The 18,756-nt window shown below is 39.0% G+C and overlaps 1 protein-coding gene across 9 annotated transcripts in view; it reads left to right on the top strand.

Moving 5' to 3' along the window:
- ATXN2 (ataxin 2) overlaps nucleotides 1-18,756 on the top strand; it is a 69,748-nt gene that overhangs the window by 11,644 nt on the left and 39,348 nt on the right. For 7 of the 9 annotated variants that reach the window (XM_077835240.1, XM_077835238.1, XM_077835236.1 and 4 more), the window contains exons 3-8: nucleotides 2,187-2,246; nucleotides 3,017-3,088; nucleotides 3,393-3,543; nucleotides 10,664-10,678; nucleotides 12,923-13,047; nucleotides 14,128-14,219. In XM_077835240.1, coding sequence (XP_077691366.1) covers nucleotides 2,187-2,246; nucleotides 3,017-3,088; nucleotides 3,393-3,543; nucleotides 10,664-10,678; nucleotides 12,923-13,047; nucleotides 14,128-14,219 — 515 coding nt within the window. Of the gene's footprint in view, nucleotides 1-991; nucleotides 1,243-2,186; nucleotides 2,247-3,016; nucleotides 3,089-3,392; nucleotides 3,544-10,663; nucleotides 10,679-11,893; nucleotides 12,414-12,922; nucleotides 13,048-14,127; nucleotides 14,220-18,756 lie in introns of those variants that run through there. The other 2 variants (XM_077835241.1, XM_077835244.1) reach the window with 2 other exon arrangements.

Genomic DNA, 18,756 nt, shown 5'->3' with positions numbered 1-18,756 from the left:
ATTGTTTCTCATAGTACTATGTTGCTTTGCATAGAAATTTAATATCTAACAACTTGAAAATTTCAACTCTTGTTTCAGGAAAATAAACTTAAATCTCTAATATTTTGGGTCATTGTAGATAGGTAATTTGAGAATAGCAGACAGTAAACTGTCTTAATTGTCAAATATCTCTTGGTTTTAATACCTTTGTGGATATTCTAGCCATTTTCACAGACACTGTTAGAAAACATTTGATCAAACATTGAGTGACTCTCTTGAAATTTAGGGCCTTGCATTCATTTAATTCTAGTAGTCTCCCAAACAAAGCACTTACCTACAAAATATAGACCTGTGGCTGTGTAAATCTGTTTTCTATATATTCTTGGCAACTGTATCATACACGTGCATAGTAGTACCTATATAGGTGTTACTCATGGCAATGGCTACATATTCATTCCTATTTGAGGCCTGTAATGTTAGTCCCTCCCTTAAGTGGAGAAGTCTAAAGCTAGTTCAAGACATCACTGGGTTGAACAAAAGTAACAAATGTTTTAGCACTATTGATAAGGTTGGTCTAATTTCTCTCTTAAACCGGGAGTTTAGTTTTGGTTATTACAAGTTCCGTACAGCTCTGAAAAATGTTCTACAAATTAGCATAGTTATATAGTTCTACACATTTGGAGTTCTAGTGAAACAAAAATTATGTTAAACTTTGCCTCAGACACCTTTTGGTAAGCCCTTCCCTAAAAGCATGTATGTGTACAACTTTGATATGGTGCGGGTGTTTGAGGGCAATTCAATTGTTTAATTTTTTTTGTAGGGGGAGAGGGTGACTTGAAATGGCTAAGGTTATACCTAGTGCATCATTTTTACAGATAGAAAAGTGTCTTTGTAGTAACAGTAAAGCACACAATTTCCCCTTGTCCCTTCAAACTTCATATACTTTGTCTGAGAGGCTAAAGCTAAACAAACTATTTTGTGTTTGATGTCTTTAAATCACCCACACTAACAAATATTGAAGTATGAACCTCTAAAGATGGTTTCTAAGAACAATGGGTGATGTCATAAAACATATACTTCAATACATAGGCATAACTGGATTAAACTAAACAGTTTGACACGTCCTAAAAGAGATGCAGTCAGTTGACAAGCTCAAAATATGATGGGGTATTCATCTGTTTCAGCATCTGTTGGCTCACAAGAATGAAGCTGGCAGGGAAAGAGGAGAGATGTCGCACCATGCGCACATTCTCATCACTTAACGTATGCAAGTGCAAATCCAATAAATCTAGCATCATGCTTGATATTTGGTGGGGTTGCCTAGCTTAGGATCTTAGATTTTGATACGATTGTAAATCTAGTCTTGGTTTATTTAGAATATGTTCTGTCGTCGTCTTGGGAATTTATAATTTGATGCTTTTAACTGCTGCTAATATGACTGGGGTTGGTTGACCAGATATCCCGATTTTATAGGGACAGTCCTGATATTCGAGGCTTTTACTTATATAGGCGCCTATTACGCCCCACCCCGTCCTGATTTTTCACACTTTCTATCTGGTCACCCTAAACCTGGGTCTGTTAGCTAGTCCCTGAAATGGAGGGGGGAGAGGGGAGAGAAGGTATATCAACAGGCTTTTAGCTAAAGCAGCTCTCTTTCTTGGGTGGCAGTTGAGGTATTTGCACCAACAGCCTGTAGTCTTAAACTGGAGGGCAATGATAGCAAGGCATGTTTGGGAGGGGTTTGAGGTTTTTTGGATGATGGAGGGGCTTGATTCCTTTGTTGGCATTGAGTCAACTAGTGACCTGTGAATTAATGAATTTTGTGTTTTACCCTTGTCTACAGGAGTATGTAGTTCACATGAAGCTGGGGTGTAAATCTGCCCCATGCTAGCCTGCCACACACGAACAGTTTCTTGGTGCACTTTGATCTACCCTGCTTTGAAACAGGAGTAGATCAGAGTGCACTGAGGCACTGTTAGTGCATGTCAGCAGTGTGCAGCAGGCTAGTAGATTCACACTCCAGGTTGTTGCTAACTAAATTTATGTTGGCAAGCCCTGAGCAAGGTATTTGATCCACACGCTCTTACAAACTGGTATGTTCAGTTTTGTAGTAATTGAAGCTGGCAGTCCTTCCATAACCTCATTTGAATTGTTGTGGTGAATAGTTCTGCTTTTTTGCTTTCTGATACAAGCTTTTTATCTTTCAGATTTCTTTTGATGGCATCTATGCAAACATGAGAATGGTTCACATACTTACATCAGTTGTTGTAAGTTGTCATGACAGGAGAGTAAACATCTCTAGAGATGTTGATACAGAATTAATTATAAAATATTAAACTAACCGCAGCTTAATTGAGAGCCTTTAAATTAGCACAGCGGATAGCTTGTGCCAAGATTTAACCATTAAGAACCACAGTGGTGACTATCTGTTTCTTTTTAGTTTAGAAAGTTGCAAGTTGCTTGTGATGGGTATAGTATGTTTCTTCCCACAACCCTACTTCTTTTGACTTTGCCATCTTAGGATAGATTTTGAATGAGTGAAATAAATGGCAGTTTAAAAATCATTAAGTCTGACTATAGCACACCAAAAAAGTTATGTTTTGAGGAAAATGCTGACATGGTGAAAATAAGAAGTGAATCACCCAGGCAGTCCCACATTCTTGCTGCTAGATACTTTGGGTAAGCTTTCAGCCTCTGCCCTCCCCTTGCATGTATACGTGCGCACACTTTGCTCTTGCAAAAACTTGCATGTGCACTTGAACAATTGTAAACATTTATGGCACAAAAGTGTTGAACTGACAACTTCAGACCCCATTAGGACAAACTTGAGTGCACACAGGTGTTTGCATCTGCAAAGCATAGGTGCATGTTTGTGAATGTATGGAAATGGTGATTGGGTAGAGGCCTGGCTAAAAATTGAGCCCTTCACATTAAATACATAAAGACACAAGTGTAGAAAAAAGCACTCAAATGTCACTTGACAGTCTTTATGCCAGAGTGAGAGAACTACTTTGATTTTTTTCGTCTTACATTTTAGGGATCCAAATGTGAAGTACAGGTGAAAAACGGAGGTATATATGAAGGAGTTTTTAAAACCTACAGTCCTAAGGTAACTTTTTTTTTTGTTTTTTTTTCTTTCTGATCAGTTTTCTACAAAGCTCACTGATTTACTACTCGTTAGTATAGTAAAGCAAATAATTCTTAATAAGTTTATTCAGATCTAGCCTGTCTCAGTTTGGGAATTGCCCACAAGCAGCTTCATTTTGAAGTTCTTCACTATGGGAAATATGCCTAATACTTGTTGCAAATGTTGTTGTGTAGGTTGTTAACAAGTAATTAATTGTTCAATAGTCACAATATTTATTATTAAATTAAATATTTAGAATCAAAGTCACTTGTATTTTTAATGTTAGTGTGATTTAGTGCTTGATGCTGCTCATCGAAAACCTGAAGAATCCAGTCTGGGGCCAAAACGGGAAGACATATTAGAGAGTATCTTGTTCAAGTCTTCAGATTTTGTTATGGTGCAGTTTAAAGATATGGATACCAATTATGCAAGGAGAGGTATGTTTCTGTATTTTAAATGGCTTTTTAAAATTGGGTATAGCTTTACATCATAAAGGTAAACATTTTAAATCTTGATGCTTTGGGTTAGGCTCTGAAAACCAAATGTAAGCACCTGAATAAGACTCTTCAGAAATGCTGAGCACCTGTAGATCTCATTGAAGTCAATAGGAGGTGCAGGTGCTCTGCACCTTTTTGAAATCAGTCCACTTTTATTTAGGTGCTTAAATATATAATATGTATATTGAAGCCTAACTGTAGGCGCTCAGATTTAAAAATTTGGCTAAACATTGCCAGTAATTTTATGTTGTCTGAAAAGTTAACTTCCAGAAGTATTAACAAATGTGATGTTACTGGTTCTCTAGAAAATGAGGTAATTTATTCACAGAAATTGCTAGATTTTCTTACAAATGTGGATGGTTTGTTTGCATTTGTTTTAGTAGGCACTTTAATGTTACATGAGAATCCATGAATTCATAAATACTTTAAAATGTATTGCATTCTTCCAGAAGTAATGTGGTCTTTGAAGTCCTCTTAGTCAAAAATTAGGATTTGTCTCTGAACATGCTTGCTTAGAAAGCATTCTCTTTTCAAAATTCTAAGAACTGCTGCAAACAAGTGGAGAGTAAAAAGCTCAAATTATGAGTTTTTTCTTAGGAAGAACCCATCTCTGTATATAAATAACTCACTTTTATTTCTTATCAACTGCATACAGCTTTATAGTTCAGATTTTAAAAAATATAAAAGAATCCAGCTGGACCTGAGACAAAAATGACCTTAATATTTCAAGCCATGGTTTTGTCTGTAACTGCCAGAAAGGGTTAATAATATTATAGGGTATCAGGCACCTGACAGCTAGTCACAGACTTTTTGTGTCTTTTTCTTTCTTCTCTTTCTACTGTGCAGCCTCCAAGACTTTAGATATTTTTTGGTGTCTAAGATGTTTACAGGTCAGGCAGCTCTGCTTCTTTTGAAGGGTTTTTCTCTGTTTATAGCAAATCTCTAAGGTCTCCTTTGCTTGCTTAACGAGTCCTCACTTTGCTGGACCACAAAAGAAGAAAGGCAATCTATTCCTTCTTGTGCAGTGAAACAAGACTACAAGTGCACCACCTGCAGAGCTTGTACATTGGCAGGCCTCAACGGGTATCACTGGTAGGTTAGATGTGTTTGCCACAACTGCCTGGGATTTATTGCTGAAGAGACCACCCAGACATGGGATTTCTACACATCTGTGATGTAGAAGAGACATAACAGGAGGATCTGCTTTAATGCCCTCTGACCTACCATGTTAATCCTAAGAATAGAGGCTTGCTGATTCCAGGCTTTTGAAAGACCCTACCTTTTTAGAGGAAGGTACACGGTCCAAGCACATGGGGCAGTAAAGTACAGAACTTAAGTGCAAGTTCTTCCAGATGAGTGTAAAGTGCCCTTAGCATAAATGAGAGTTGGGCCCTCAGGCTAATAATTCAGACCCTTGCAGCAAGCAGAGTGGTGTAGATTCTGTTACTTCTCTTCCTCCTGATCTCCTGCCAGGTATCTTTCATTGATAGGAAGTATTTGAGGAGGAGCAGCTGCCTCAGACTACAAGGTCACCTGCTACATGTGGTTATTGGATAGAATCTCTTTGAGAATAAAGAAACTTTGGAAATACTAGATTCAACTACTTTGAGATCAGAGTTTACCTCTGAGAACTTGGATGAACCTATAGAGATTTGGAGCAGGGTAGATCAGAGATGGCTGCAATGCATGATGATCTGTAGTGGAATATTCATATCCTCTCCATGGTGTCTTAAGAGGAATAGTACCAGGATGGTATTTGTAGGAGTAAGTGGACCTTCTGATCACACTTGCAAATTTGAAAGAAATAGTAAACTCCTTTGAGAAATAAGTAGATGAATAATAAACATAGACTCCCAGGGAGTAATGCATGCTTATGGACATACAGGAATTGTGGGCCATCTGTTTTTAAAAAATAACTTAAGGTTTTTCTTGGTTTGTAGTGTCAGACAGGCACCTGCAGTTCACAGTGAAAGCTAAAGGTTAGTGTTATAGGAGTTTCTGGGCGCAGCTATGCTCCCCTTTAGTATTGTACTGGAAATGTATCCATTTTAGAGCCTAGTTAATTTTGACAACACTATGTGTGATATAAAACACAGCCAACTAAATTCTGTAGATTTCAAAAGAACATGTCCAGAAGCCAACAAAGTTTTTAAAGCTCTGCCTAGCTCTTGAACTCTCTGCTGTGAAGTAATTAGTTAGTGGACAGTCTGGCCAGAGTGAAAGGGAGCTCAGTTTTTAAAGAAATGGCCCTTTCATTCAGGTGACATCTCTGCTATGTTGCAGGACAGGCTCAGCTGGCAGTTTTTGCATGTAGCGGAGTAGTGTCTAAAAAAATGTTCAGGGTCTAATAGCACTCCCCAGAAAGCTTCAGACAAATGTTCCCTTCATGAGGTCTTAGTTCTAAAATTCTGTAGCTGTATCCTGATTCGGTAAAAGCCAGTCTCCTCTTCAATCCTGTGGATTTTTACCTCTGTACATGCGTATTCTGTTCTGCTTCTGTGGAGTTTTGTGATCTGGAAGTGCAGTTAAACAATGGTTCTGAGCCTTAGAGTAGCCCCAAAGACTATGGTCCACAGAACTGAGAACGGTGAAGAGAATTTTGATATTATCCCTAAATCTGCTATGTCATAACCAATCATCCCACAGAAGATTCTTCCTGTCAAAGTGGATAGGACAGAAACTGTCTCAACTCTAAGCTGATATTGGAGGTGGAAGAATGGGACAGCTCAGTCCATTTCTGGTCATATTCAAGGCTTTCTACAGGAGCCATGCAGGTTTCTTGCCTGGAAATGGGGAATCTTTAGTGAAAGAGCCAGCTGAAATTATCACCTTGGCTGAATGATGTGGCAGATGTGGTGTTTGATAAGTGGAGTCTTTAGGGCCTAGACAGGTAACAAAAGCTAGAGTGCAAGTAGGCTTACCATATTCTCTTTTTCCGTCTACAGGGTTCTTTCCAATTTATTTGGTAAAAGTCCGTCTGCTCCACTGGCAAATAACAATTTCCTTTCCCTACTCATTTTTCCCTGTGATGCCAATAGATCATTTGTTAAAACAACTCTTTTCTAGTACATTACTAGTGCCCAATAATTCTAGTGTCTGGCATATTCTAATATACCATGGCAGCTAGGGGAAATGATTGAGTCTCAGACTGTGCAGTTGAGAGGAATGCTTACAGACTACAGAAATTTTGAAGTAGGGAAGAAAGGTAAGAGGTTGGTTGCAGTGGGCTCATTACCAATTTATTTTTAAAAAGTCTGTATGAGCTCATGTTGGCTTCTATGCCCATGTGGACTCCCGTTGGCTACAGTAGAACTCTGTAGGTGAAAGGGTTGGTGCCAACGCATCCCATTGCAGGATTAGGGCCTTACTCTGTGTGGGTAGATTGATGAATAAAGCTGACTGGGCAGCTCAAGACAGTCAGGCTGCTTCCCTTTTTAGCTTCTGTAAATGAATATGCACAAGGAAATAAATTTGAAGCTATTTGTACTTATTCATAGCCTTTGTCACAAGTACCTGCCAAGTATGGGTACAGGTTGTGCTTGTAGAATCCAAAGACTGAAAATCCAGCCCTTAATATGCAAAACAGAACTTCAGTAATAGGTGACCATTAAGCAACTCTCTATTCCTAAATACTTAGATAGCAGACTACAGAGTACTTAGATTCAGACCAGGCTCATGTACACTTTTCAGCAGCTTCCCACTACCTTGCATTTATGGATCAGCAGAGTGAGTCTCTTCCAGCATTTCTTGTAGTCCTAAAAGCTGTCTTGATTTAAAATGCCAGCTTGCAGTGCCAGCTCTCGTGTTTTAAATTGGAACAAGGCTCAGATGTGGCTGATTGGCTTCCCTCTTAAGAGAAAGTAATTCAAGAGGGTGGGTTCTGCTACTCCAACTGCAGGATTCTGAAGTGTTTTGTTTACAGTACTTCGACAGTGCTGTAAATCCGAGCTAGTACCACCAGTTTAAAATATAAAAAAGCAAAGGGAAATAGCTATTAAGTTCTTTTTGGGGAGTGTAATGGTGGAGGTGGCATCCTTCCAGACCAACTGTGTCAGCAGGGGAATGGCAGTAGGCATAATATGAACAAAGGAAAGAAATGTAACTGTGCAGTGGTGGTAGCTTGTTTTGATGCTCTGGGACCGCAGGTTGCCGAAGGGGAAAACATGTTTGGCGTCTGCCATATCTTCGCTTCCTTCAATGACACTTTTGTCCATGTAACTGATCTCTCTGGCAAGGAACCCGTCTGCCAAGTGGCTGGTGGTATTCAGGTGAAGGCCGACAGAGACGAGTCTTTGCTCTATGCTGCTATGTTGGTAGCCAAGGATGTTGCCCAGCTGCGCAAGGAGGTGGGCATCACTGCCCTTCACGTCAAGCTGTGAGTTACAGGTGGAGATGGGACCAAGACTCCTGGACCTGGTGCCCAGTCGGCCCTCGGAGCTCTCGCTCATTCTGGAATGAAGATTGGGCGCATTGAGGATGTCACCCCCATCCCCTCTGACAGCACTCGCAGAAAGGGTGGTCGCCAGGGTCGTTGTCTGTAAACCGTGGCAGGCTTTTGTTTCATCATTAAATCTCTTCCCTGCCCCGCCCCCCCCCCCCCCCCAAAAAAAAAAAGTCAGTAGTAGGCAGGGACAATACACAGCAGAGTTGTTACTCTTAAAACATTTAAGCGAAAACCACAATTTACTTCAAGCAAAAGCAAACTTGGTTTCAGTTTGAGAAGTAATTTGAACATCAGTGGACTATAAAGCACACTGGTTTAGTAAAATCTGAACCTCCCAGTCATGCTTATGGGGCAATAATTAGAATATGCATCTAACAACTTAGAACCTACTTACTCATGAAAACAAGAGCAAATGAAACATTTCATGCTAATCTCCCTAGTCACTCTCTAGCCCTGACAAGCTTGTCTCTAACTTGTTCAAGAACATATTAATCTGAAGCTTCTCAGAACATGTGTATATATATCTCTTATCTTTGCATACCATACAATTTTGCCATGTAGAGAAAGGAATGCCATTGAGATTCTTTACTGCTCAGTTGCAGGATTCAAAACAGGAAAGAAAAGCATTTGAATGCTAAATCTCTAGTGCCCTGGTGAGGATTCTGTGTCCTCATCAGGTCAGAGAGGTAGCATGGGACTAGCCAGGAACTGTTACATCTCCAGCTGTTACTGGCTTCACTTGCCTAAATCCACTCATTACTTAATCTCTCTGCCTCAGTCTTAACAGGTATAAAATGGGATTGATTGTGGACTTGTCTTTCTCTCACTCGCTCTCACTCACTCTTTCACTCAAAGTGTCATGGGAATAGTTCATGAAGTGCTTTGGTGATATGAAGTGCCATATACAATAGATGCTAAGCATGTTTCACAGTCCTGTCGGTTACCATGCTGCAGATTGACATTTGTAGCAGCACTCCATGTATTCGACTGTCTTCCATGTTAACGCTCATCAAAAAATAAGAGCACTTTTTTGTTTTAGGAATTCTTTGCTTTTCTCTCGTTTTCCAGAATGTTCAGTTGCTCATTAACTTTGCTAACTCACTTCTTGTTTGTTTTTACCTCAGTGCCCTGTGTGTACTTATTTAGCTTTTAGATTACTGCTTCATGTTCTCCATGTGGCTTTCTAAATTAACCTAAGCTATCAAAGTTGTCAGATCGCCTTCAGTGAAGTAAGTGAACGTGGCATATTATTGGGATTCTTCTGCAAGGAGTCACATGAGCTTCAATTGTCTGTCTGTCTGTCTCTCTCTCTCTCTCTCATATAAAGTTTGTTTGGAGGCTGCACATGAGATTGGAGTCATGTGACTAGAAGTCAGGTTTTTTTCAGTATGTGTTTGCCTTAAGAGTAACTGTATTTTTCGCATTTGAGATCCATCCTGATGGTGAAGCTTGTGGAGCCATGCTCTGTAACTTGATGAAAATGTGTCCAATGTGAGGCATAGGTGAAAACAGTGCCTCTGCATTGCTTCATAATAGTACTGGATTCTGATATTAATCATCTTGATAAGGATGACTATACACAACTATATGTTACTGTTTTTAAACACAAATTATGTGATTTGTAGATTAGAGGCTGCTGCTAGTTCTGTAAACTTCATCAGACAGCATACTTTTTCCCTTTAACCTTTGTAGCTTTTTATAGAGCTCAATTGAATGTTTTTTGTCTCCCTCCACCCTCAATATCTAAGACAAAGAGTGGGTGGGCAAGATAGATAAAATATTATTCAGGTAGTATTTATTCACACTGTAAGTGGCGTACTTCAGCATTGTCTCTTGAGGCCACTTCGTAGAAACTAGAAGACTCAGTAACATGCAAAAAGTTATAAATCCCTCTCTACCTGGTTACTGTCTTACCTGATACTCACCATATTCTGTGGGGAATGACTTTTCCAGTTGCTGCTGTGGTGCAGTTTGAAACTGGGTTTCCCTCTTGGATAAACAATGACTCCAAGAGTGAGTTTGGAGACCACTCAATGTCTTGATCTGAGACTATACATTTTGTACTCCATACAAATGTAGGAGCCATTGAGTTCATTGGGTTGCTGCTTTGCCATATAGGTAAATATAGTCATCCCAAGAGAATGTGCTTTTTTTAAAAACAGACATGTTCTCTTGTTACCATTTAACTTTGGCTTGATGTAACACTTACATTTTATTTTGTATTTAATAGTGATAAACATTGAAAGTTCTTTTTTTATATACTCTACAAGTAGAAAGTAATGGGGTCATCTTTTTTTCTTGGTGCTGTTTAGATGCTTTTTCAGAACTCCTCACCCTGAAGATTTGTAGAATAGTCTGAGATGCTTTTAGAAGGCAGAATCGGGGGGATAGAGGGAGCTGTGAATGGAGGGACATGTTTATTAAAATTTGAATGAGACGTATGGCTGTCATATTTTTCGAAGATAAAGGATTCATAATGATTTATGATCATGACTTCAAAATAAATGAAGTTTAACCATGTCTGAATTTAACCATGTAATGTGAAACACTTGAAAAATTGAACGTGTATTTTTATCTGATTTTCAATTTTTTTTTCTCTTTCCATATCTATTGTAGTTCCTTCAGAAACAGGTAACATTTTTTAACAGTCACTCTGTTTTTCTGCATCTTGCCTTTTCATAATGTTCTTGTTTCCATAATATGTAATGGAAATTTAATGCCTCTGCTCGCACATTTATGGCACTATAAAACATGCATGCATAATTTCACAGAATCATTATTAGAAAATTTTACTTTTTTTTGTTCTGAGCCTTGTAGAAAATTGATTTTTAGCTCTTGCATTTTAATTGCTTGCAGTATGCAAAATATTGTCTCAAAACTACAAAGTGGTATGGTACTAAATAAATTGTTCTGCTCCAGAACAGCGTTCAAGTAGCCCAAGTGCCTTTACAGGCACAACCTAGGTGGCAGTAACAGGTTAAAGTATAACCTCACTAAAAAGTGCCGGCCTTCAAGGAGGAAGGTGCTATCATTGCTTTCATTGGCAGACTATGCAATGACATTTTACAAGCTGACTTGATACTAATTTTTCACATAACAAGCCCTAAAAGTGACGTGGCCCCGTCAGGGTATTTTCCTCTCATGTGGTTTCTTTTTCTTTAATGGGTCTTTCATGTTCGGGGAAACTTTCATATTAAGCTAATATAATTCAGTTGTCTTATCTTTATACACATTCCTTAATTTTTATACCGTATTTGCTAATTAACAAAGCTGTTTATGCTTAAATGCTTAATCCTTCACAAGTATCCTATTTGGTCTTGCTATGCCATATATGAGCTCAGTATGTATTTTATAAGACATAATGCTGAGTGTTGTTATGGAATAATTGCTGCAACAAATTGTGGCGATCTAAGCACAGAATTTGACTGTGAAACTGGATAAAGTTGGAATAAGAGTTAGGCTGTGTTGACAGCCTTAATTAAAACATGCCTTCAGTGATTGCAGATGAAATGTAACAGATTAGTGGCCAAGTAAATCTCTTATATAAATGTAAACTCTTCTCACAATGGCTTCAGTGTGCGTTCCTCTTCAGTACAATTTCAGACACTGCCAAAATAAATTAAAGCTGCATTCTTCCACTTCAGGAACAATCTATTGGCTTGGTCCCTACCTTTTCCTAAAATCTTAGGAGAAACCCAGATTTTACTGTCAAAATGACTGCTTATTTCCATCTGTATATTTGTAATGAAAAGTGTATAGTTCTGATTCAAAACTAGACTGAAAGCCATTTACAAAATGAAAAAATGGGTTTATAAAGTAATTCCTTTTTTAAAAATGCATTTAAGAATCTGCAGGCAGCTTTGAGCTTGTTTAGTTCATAAATATTAAAGCTTGGCTGTCTTAATTCTGAATGGCATCATTTTTAATAAAGTATTTAAATGTACTCTTACAGTCTGGTTTGAATAGAACATAAATGAGCCTGCAAATAAAAGTTCATGATCCAATTACTGATTGGAGTAGCTCAGTACACCTGCCTAGTGGTATGTTCATAATACAGTTTCATATGTTTCTAGTTCTCTAGTTTTATAGTTGTTGAATGTGCGTAGAGAGTTTTTGAATTTTATGTAATTTGGGTAAGTTGCTACTTAAACAAGCTTCTTCTAGAAAAATGTGTTTTCAGCAGCTTCACATTGTAATACTGGTATATTAAGCTAATGGATAATTCCAAGCATTGCAGGGCTCTTTTATGGAGAGACTGTAAAGGTGTGAACACGGGTGTCAAGTAATCATTCAAATGGAAGAAACTGGGATTGAGTCAGAGGGGAGGTATAATTTAAGACACATCTTAGACATTCTGGGCTTAGGGGTGAGTAAATCTGCATAATGTTTTTTGGTGTCTGTAATATGTTAGAGTATAGTTGTATTCAACAGCATTTTTGTTTCAAGTAGTACGTTAAAAACATCAGTGAATATTTTTATCTCTTAGAACAATGATGTTACTGTCTTGAAGCAATAGTGTATATGATTAAAGGCATATTCCTACTTAATGTTAATGCTCTTTGATTTTTCTTAAATCAAAGGCAACAACAACTCTTTCCTGATGCCTACGTTTCAGTTTTCAGTGTTAGCTGACACTTAGCTGAAACTAAATAATTGCATCATAACTAAAACATATTTTGTATACATGTGTACACGATTCAGAAACAGAAGTCTTAACACATCCTAGTTTTGAATTTATTCTCAATATATTAACTCTGACAGTTTTGGATCATGCTAGTGTACTTTACTTATAATGCATTTACATTTGGTTATTCCTCAAACATCTGTGTGTATTGTGTTTTCCTTTGTTTAACCAAATGTGCATCTCGATTGTAGATGCTTTTACTGATTCAGCCATTGGTGTTAAAGTAAATGGTGAACACAAAGAGAAGGACCTTGAACCATGGGATGGAGGCGAGACCACTACCACTGAGGAGCTTGAGGCTTTAGAGACAGATGTTGTAAGTAAAATTTATTATACATTGAAATTTTTCTAGAAAACAGGTTGTTTTGCCCCATGGTGTCCCTTAATTTCAATCTAGAATGGAATTTTAGTTTAAGCTAAACTGTTTAAGTAGCATGGCTGTGTAGTGTAAACATGTATTGTCATGAAAATTCATCATTTGCCAATGGATATCACAGTTTCTCCTACAATTTTAAAAGGAATAACTGAATCTCGGACACCACTGTGGTGGTGTTTAATTGAAGTGCCGAAACACTGTCTCTGAGGGTCCTGAATTACTTGATGGAGACTGGTCTTGAATGAGTTTCTACATCTATTACGTTGTCTTGATTTGCTGTGTATGGTATAGCGACTAGTTCTATGCTATAATGCATCCTTTTACTAAAGGACACAAAGTTCTTAATATGTAAGAATAAGAAGAAATTAGCATTGTAGATTAGAGGAGACTAACAATAATGGTTCAAGAAATCTTTGTTCTGTAATGTTGCGGAGATCACTTACCTTATGAACACTAATATTCAAATAGGTCCTGTTCTTTCTATATATCCACCTTATTGGGTCATCGACTATTAAATATTTATAAAAATATTGTGGTAAACATACTGTATGTTTTGTAAAAGTAACAAAATCTTAGTAAAGCTGTTACTGTGGCACACGACACTTCACTAAGAAATGGGGAGATTATGTTGGTTTTGTGTGAGATCAAGGAGGGTGTCCTGTTAGATACTTGTGTTGATAGTGCATTTGAAAAGTTCCGGTACTTGCCACAGGGAGGAACACTATTCCATATTTCAGAAATGGATGCATCTGATTGCCACTTTCTGCAAAGGAATCGAAGCTTTTGGCTAATGTAAGCCAGTACATAATATAGTGCCAAATGGGAATGACAAGACACTAGCGGCAATATTGGGTTTTGAGGGTAAAATATGTGTTAGATACTGTTTTGGGTTTATAATTTCACTATCTGATTGGTAAATCCAGGAGTAAGGGCAAAAGTTTAAAATTTCTGGCAACAGCCATAAATTTTAGGGAAATGTTTCCAGTGTCATTTTGAAAAATAAACCTAATTTTCTTCTAGTCTAATGGATGGGATCCTAATGACATGTTTCGTTACAATGAAGAAAATTATGGCATAGTGTCAACTTATGACAGCAGTTTATCTTCATATACGTAAGTTCCAAAATATTTTGTTCTTAGATTTGTATTAATATTCAGGTTATAAATTTAGATGCAGAATTTGTACCTACTTTCTGAAGTGATAAATGCAAATGATACACACTGTAACTTTGTACTATTGGGGCAAATTTCAGTGGCGTTGTGATCTCCCTGTGCCAGGTCACAATGTCACTCACTCAAATTTGGCTTGTGTGCCCTTCCATCATGGCAGAGGGATGGGTGGGCCAAATTTTAATGAGTGGTGTTGCAATGTGGCACCCAGGGTTGCAGTACTACTCAAATTTGGTTTTGGGTTTTTGTGGGGGTGTGTGGTTTTGTTTTTTTTAAATGGTACTTCAACTGACTGCAACTTTTAAGAAACTGTCCTCTCAATCTTTGAACCAGAAAAAACTCACAACTTTCTTAGCCTTATTTAACAAAACTTTGGCCCTGTTGCTGTAACCCTTCTGTACTTTTTTGAACTTTAAATATCTCTCTTGTGTCTGTCTCCCCTATAGATTGCTATGGGAGCAGACGAAAAAAGTAAAGATGGCTTTAAATCTCAAGGGAAAAATTCATTGTTTCCCAGTCATTGCAAGAGCAACACAAGCAAAATTGGCTCTGTATTTCTTCCACTAAATTGTAGGGGATTGTATTTGGAGGAGGAGGAAGAAGGCTGGCTTTCTTTGAACATGCTAAATTCCTGTTGTTTGAATGTGGTTTTAAAAAAAAGAAAGTGTCTGACAAAGGATTCATTGTCTGATTCTGTTGTTCCTGAGTTTGAATACTTATTTTACATTTGCAGCTGTTCTTCAACAACTTCATAAACTAGATACTTACATGCCAACAAACATCTTTGATTGATTTTTGTGCTGGTAAACTGTTGTATATCAAGGTGGTAGGCACCTTGGTAATGCCTAACATAGGTAGGCAATTGTGTGTTGGCTCTCACCTTCATTTCACTTTTATTGGTCCTCTCCTTGATACAGACTGTGAAAATGCACTTTCTCTGCCCCTTCTCAGGTTGCCATCAATAGTGCTGCATGGACAGGCATTTTTTCATATAGAAGTTATGTTCATATTTTTAAAATGTCTGCTGGATTTCCACATCCATTTGACAAGCTTGTTTTGTCTAGAGCAGAGGTTCCCAAACTTTTTTTTATTGCATACCCCCTTCCAGACCTACCAGCTGACCATGTATCCCATCCCTTCTCATCACTGATACCTTGTGTGTTCTTCTTAACACTACCTGTCTTTAGCCATCTGTCCATATTTCACTGTTACAAACAGATATAGTTATAGTGCAACATATACAACTGAAAATACCCCTGACTAGGTTCTGAGCTCAGGTAGAATGGACAGTTGCCGGGCAACTGAACCCGTGCTGTATGGTGATTGGAAGTGAGGGCTTTGTACCTCAGTGTATCTGTGTTCTCATTGGTACATCTTGATGTAAATTAACTACCATATTTTATATAATAAACTCCCATAGTTTTAAAGCTCTAAGTAGCCTATTATGAAAATGCAATAAATAAAATAATTAATAGAGGAAATCCACCATTACACAATTTCTCCTGTGTACCCCCCAGAGATGTCTTGTGTACTTCCTGGGGTACTTCCTGGCATGCATCCGACGAAGTGGGTATTCACCCATGAAAGCTTATGCTCCAATACGTCTGTTAGTCTATAAGGTGCCACAGGACTCTTAGACGCTTTTACAGATCCAGACTAACACGGCTACACCTGATTCCTGGGGTAAGTGTACCGTAGTTTGGGAACCCCTGCTCTAGAGAGAGTGCCATGATATTTGAGAGCTGAAATTATCTGATGGGAGGACCAATTCCTTGTGCTCTAGGTGTTTAAGTCTTACTCCTTTGTCAAGAATTTAAAAAAAGTTGTTGTGGCCTAAAGGTAGTATTTTGTGTTCTGTTTGTAGCAGCAGCTCCATTTGAGCTATGTCATTGATGGTCTTTGGATTAAGTGCTGTGTGAGTTGTTATGTTAATTTTAGCTCTGCTTGAAATTGGAAAGCAGGATTTCACTCAGCATTTTAGTGACTGGAAGAGGAAAGATGTTAAATGATTTAGTGTCTCCTGCAGAAGTGTCAAGTTCTTCTTAGAGCAGTGTCCCTGTGGGTGCTCCACTTCAGGGGCACCTGCACCTTTGATGGAGATGTTTGGTAGCTGTGCCTGTTTGACCTGTGAATGCGCCAAGGCTATCTGGGGCTGTGTGAGCAAAGCCCCTTTGGCCTGAGATGGAGTCTACTGTGTGCCTGTTCTGTAATATTTAGCTTTTTCTCAAATAGTTACTTACCTTATAGTGTTACAGTTGGTGGAACAATTCTTCTCTTCGTTTTATCAAAAAAACCAAACACCCCCTCCCCCCTTTTTTATTCATAGAGGTACTTGTATAGTTAAGAGATTTCTCCTTTTAGGGGTTAAATTTTTGCCAGTTTTGCTCAGGAATGCTAGGCTTCCCGTGATTTAAAAGTTGCCTCTCCTGTCGTGAGGCTATTCTGATGAAGCTGTCATGCTTCCCCCACCTCCTATGACCGATGACTTCAGGCAGTTTCAGAACCTGATGATGTGGATTGCTGACATGCAGACTCTCTTGGAGAAGGTTGAGGAGTCCCACCATAAACGCCTAGATATTTTACACACTTCCACATCTATGAAAATTGCCATTCCAGTCAAGGACGTTCTTGTGGAGCCCGCTCAGATGGTTTGGCAAAGCCCTGCTGCCACATTGCCTGTGTTCAAGAGGGAGGATAAAAATATGTTCCAGCGAAACAATCAGACTTCCTGTTTTTTCACCCTGCTCTGAATTCCCTAGTAGTGGAGGCTGTTCATGAACGAGGCAGACAGCATAACTTGAAGCCCACCCTGTTCAGCAGGCACCCACCACAGGCTCAGTCTTTTTGGTTGTAAATCTTATGCTTCAGCCACGCTTCAGGATAGCAAACCGTCCAGCACTTGTGGGAAAATGCGACTATTTCACTTAATATAATTGAATGTCTTATAAGTTAGCATCTACCAGAAGAATATCGGGGCCAGTTTAAATCCATTCTACAAGCTCAGTTCCTGGCAAAGATGTAACTCCAGGCCTCCTTGCAGGTAGCAGTACTGCAGCATGGTCCCTCTCCACTGCAGGGGTCATGAGAAGAGTGTCTTGGGTACAGCTGCCGGGCTTTACAAGAGAGGTTCGGAGTATTGTCGAAGACCTACCGTTTGAAGCTTGCAAGCTCTTTCTGGACTTGACAAATACATCTCTTCACACTTTAAAGGACTCAAGAGCCATGCTGCAATCCCTAGGGATTTACGTTCCTATAAAGAAAAGGAGATTTAATAGGTCTCAGGTAGCCCAAAGAACACACCCAGACCCGTATTCAATGTATATTAAACCCTCTGAACCCCCAGCAAAGAAACTAAGATACCCAAGAAACCTCCTTCAGCTACATCTTCTCATCCTTCTGTGTCCTCCAAGCAACAGTTTTGGTGGGTTGGTAGAGAGTCTCAACCATTTCAACTGACAGGTTCTTACAGCTGCAGCCTCTTGCCTCCTTTCAGATGCCTCCTTTCTCATTTTCAGGATGCATGGGAGCATATAATGATGGACAAATGGGCCCTGGAAGTTTATAACATATGGTTACACTGTCTGTTTCAAATCTCTCTCCCCCCTCTTCAGGGACCTCTCTTATGATCACTTGCTAGAGCAGCAGGTGACCTCTCTTCTACATTTAGGAGCAAATAGAACCAGTTCCTGTGCAACACAGGGGAAGAGTATTCTGTTCAGAGTACTTCCTGATTCCAAAAAAGAATGGAGGGTGGAGGCCAATTTTAGACCTCAGGTCTCTAAACAAATATGTAAAGCAACAGAAATTGCAGCAATAATTCCTTCATTAGTAGTAGGAGATTGGATTGCAACTCTAGACCTACAAGATGCATATTTTCATGTCACCATTTACCCTTCACACAAGTGGTTTTTGTTTTCTAAAAAACGAGAGCTACCAATACACGATATGCCCTTTTGGCCTATCTTCAGCACTGAGGGTATTTTCAAAGATTCTGTCAGTGATTACCACTCACCTACGTTGTTTGGGTATAATCATTTTCCCATACATGGGTGATTGGTTGATCAGGGCAGATTGTGTTGGGAAGTGTTAACATGAGTAAAGATCATGTGTTCTCGGTTTCCCAGCCTGCGCCTTCAAATCAACCTAGAAAAGTCCATTTTGATTCTACTACAGAGTCTAGGAGCTTTTTTGTAGGAGCTTCCCTGGATGCAGTGATAGGCAGTGCTTACCCACTGCCAGTACTAGCCTGTTGGGGGTCCTAAGCAGGAATATTTTTTGGCCCTCCCAAACATATTAATAATGAATTGGGGGTTCCCTTGAGCGGCTTGGGGCCCTCAGCAATTGCTTAGTCTGCTTATGCCTAGCGCTGGCTCTCAGCTTACCTACTGTCCAGCGGATTTTTCTCCCTAGTCAATCTCATCTCAAAGATTCAGGGCAGTGCTAGGTAACAGTAAGAGATTGTATTCAGCTGCTGAGACAT

Source organism: Eretmochelys imbricata, chromosome 15 (assembly GCF_965152235.1).
Source record: "Eretmochelys imbricata isolate rEreImb1 chromosome 15, rEreImb1.hap1, whole genome shotgun sequence".
Taxonomy (NCBI): Eukaryota; Metazoa; Chordata; order Testudines; family Cheloniidae; genus Eretmochelys; species Eretmochelys imbricata.
The sequence above is the reverse complement of the archived record's forward strand: the minus strand, read 5'-3'. Positions and strand labels throughout refer to the sequence as shown.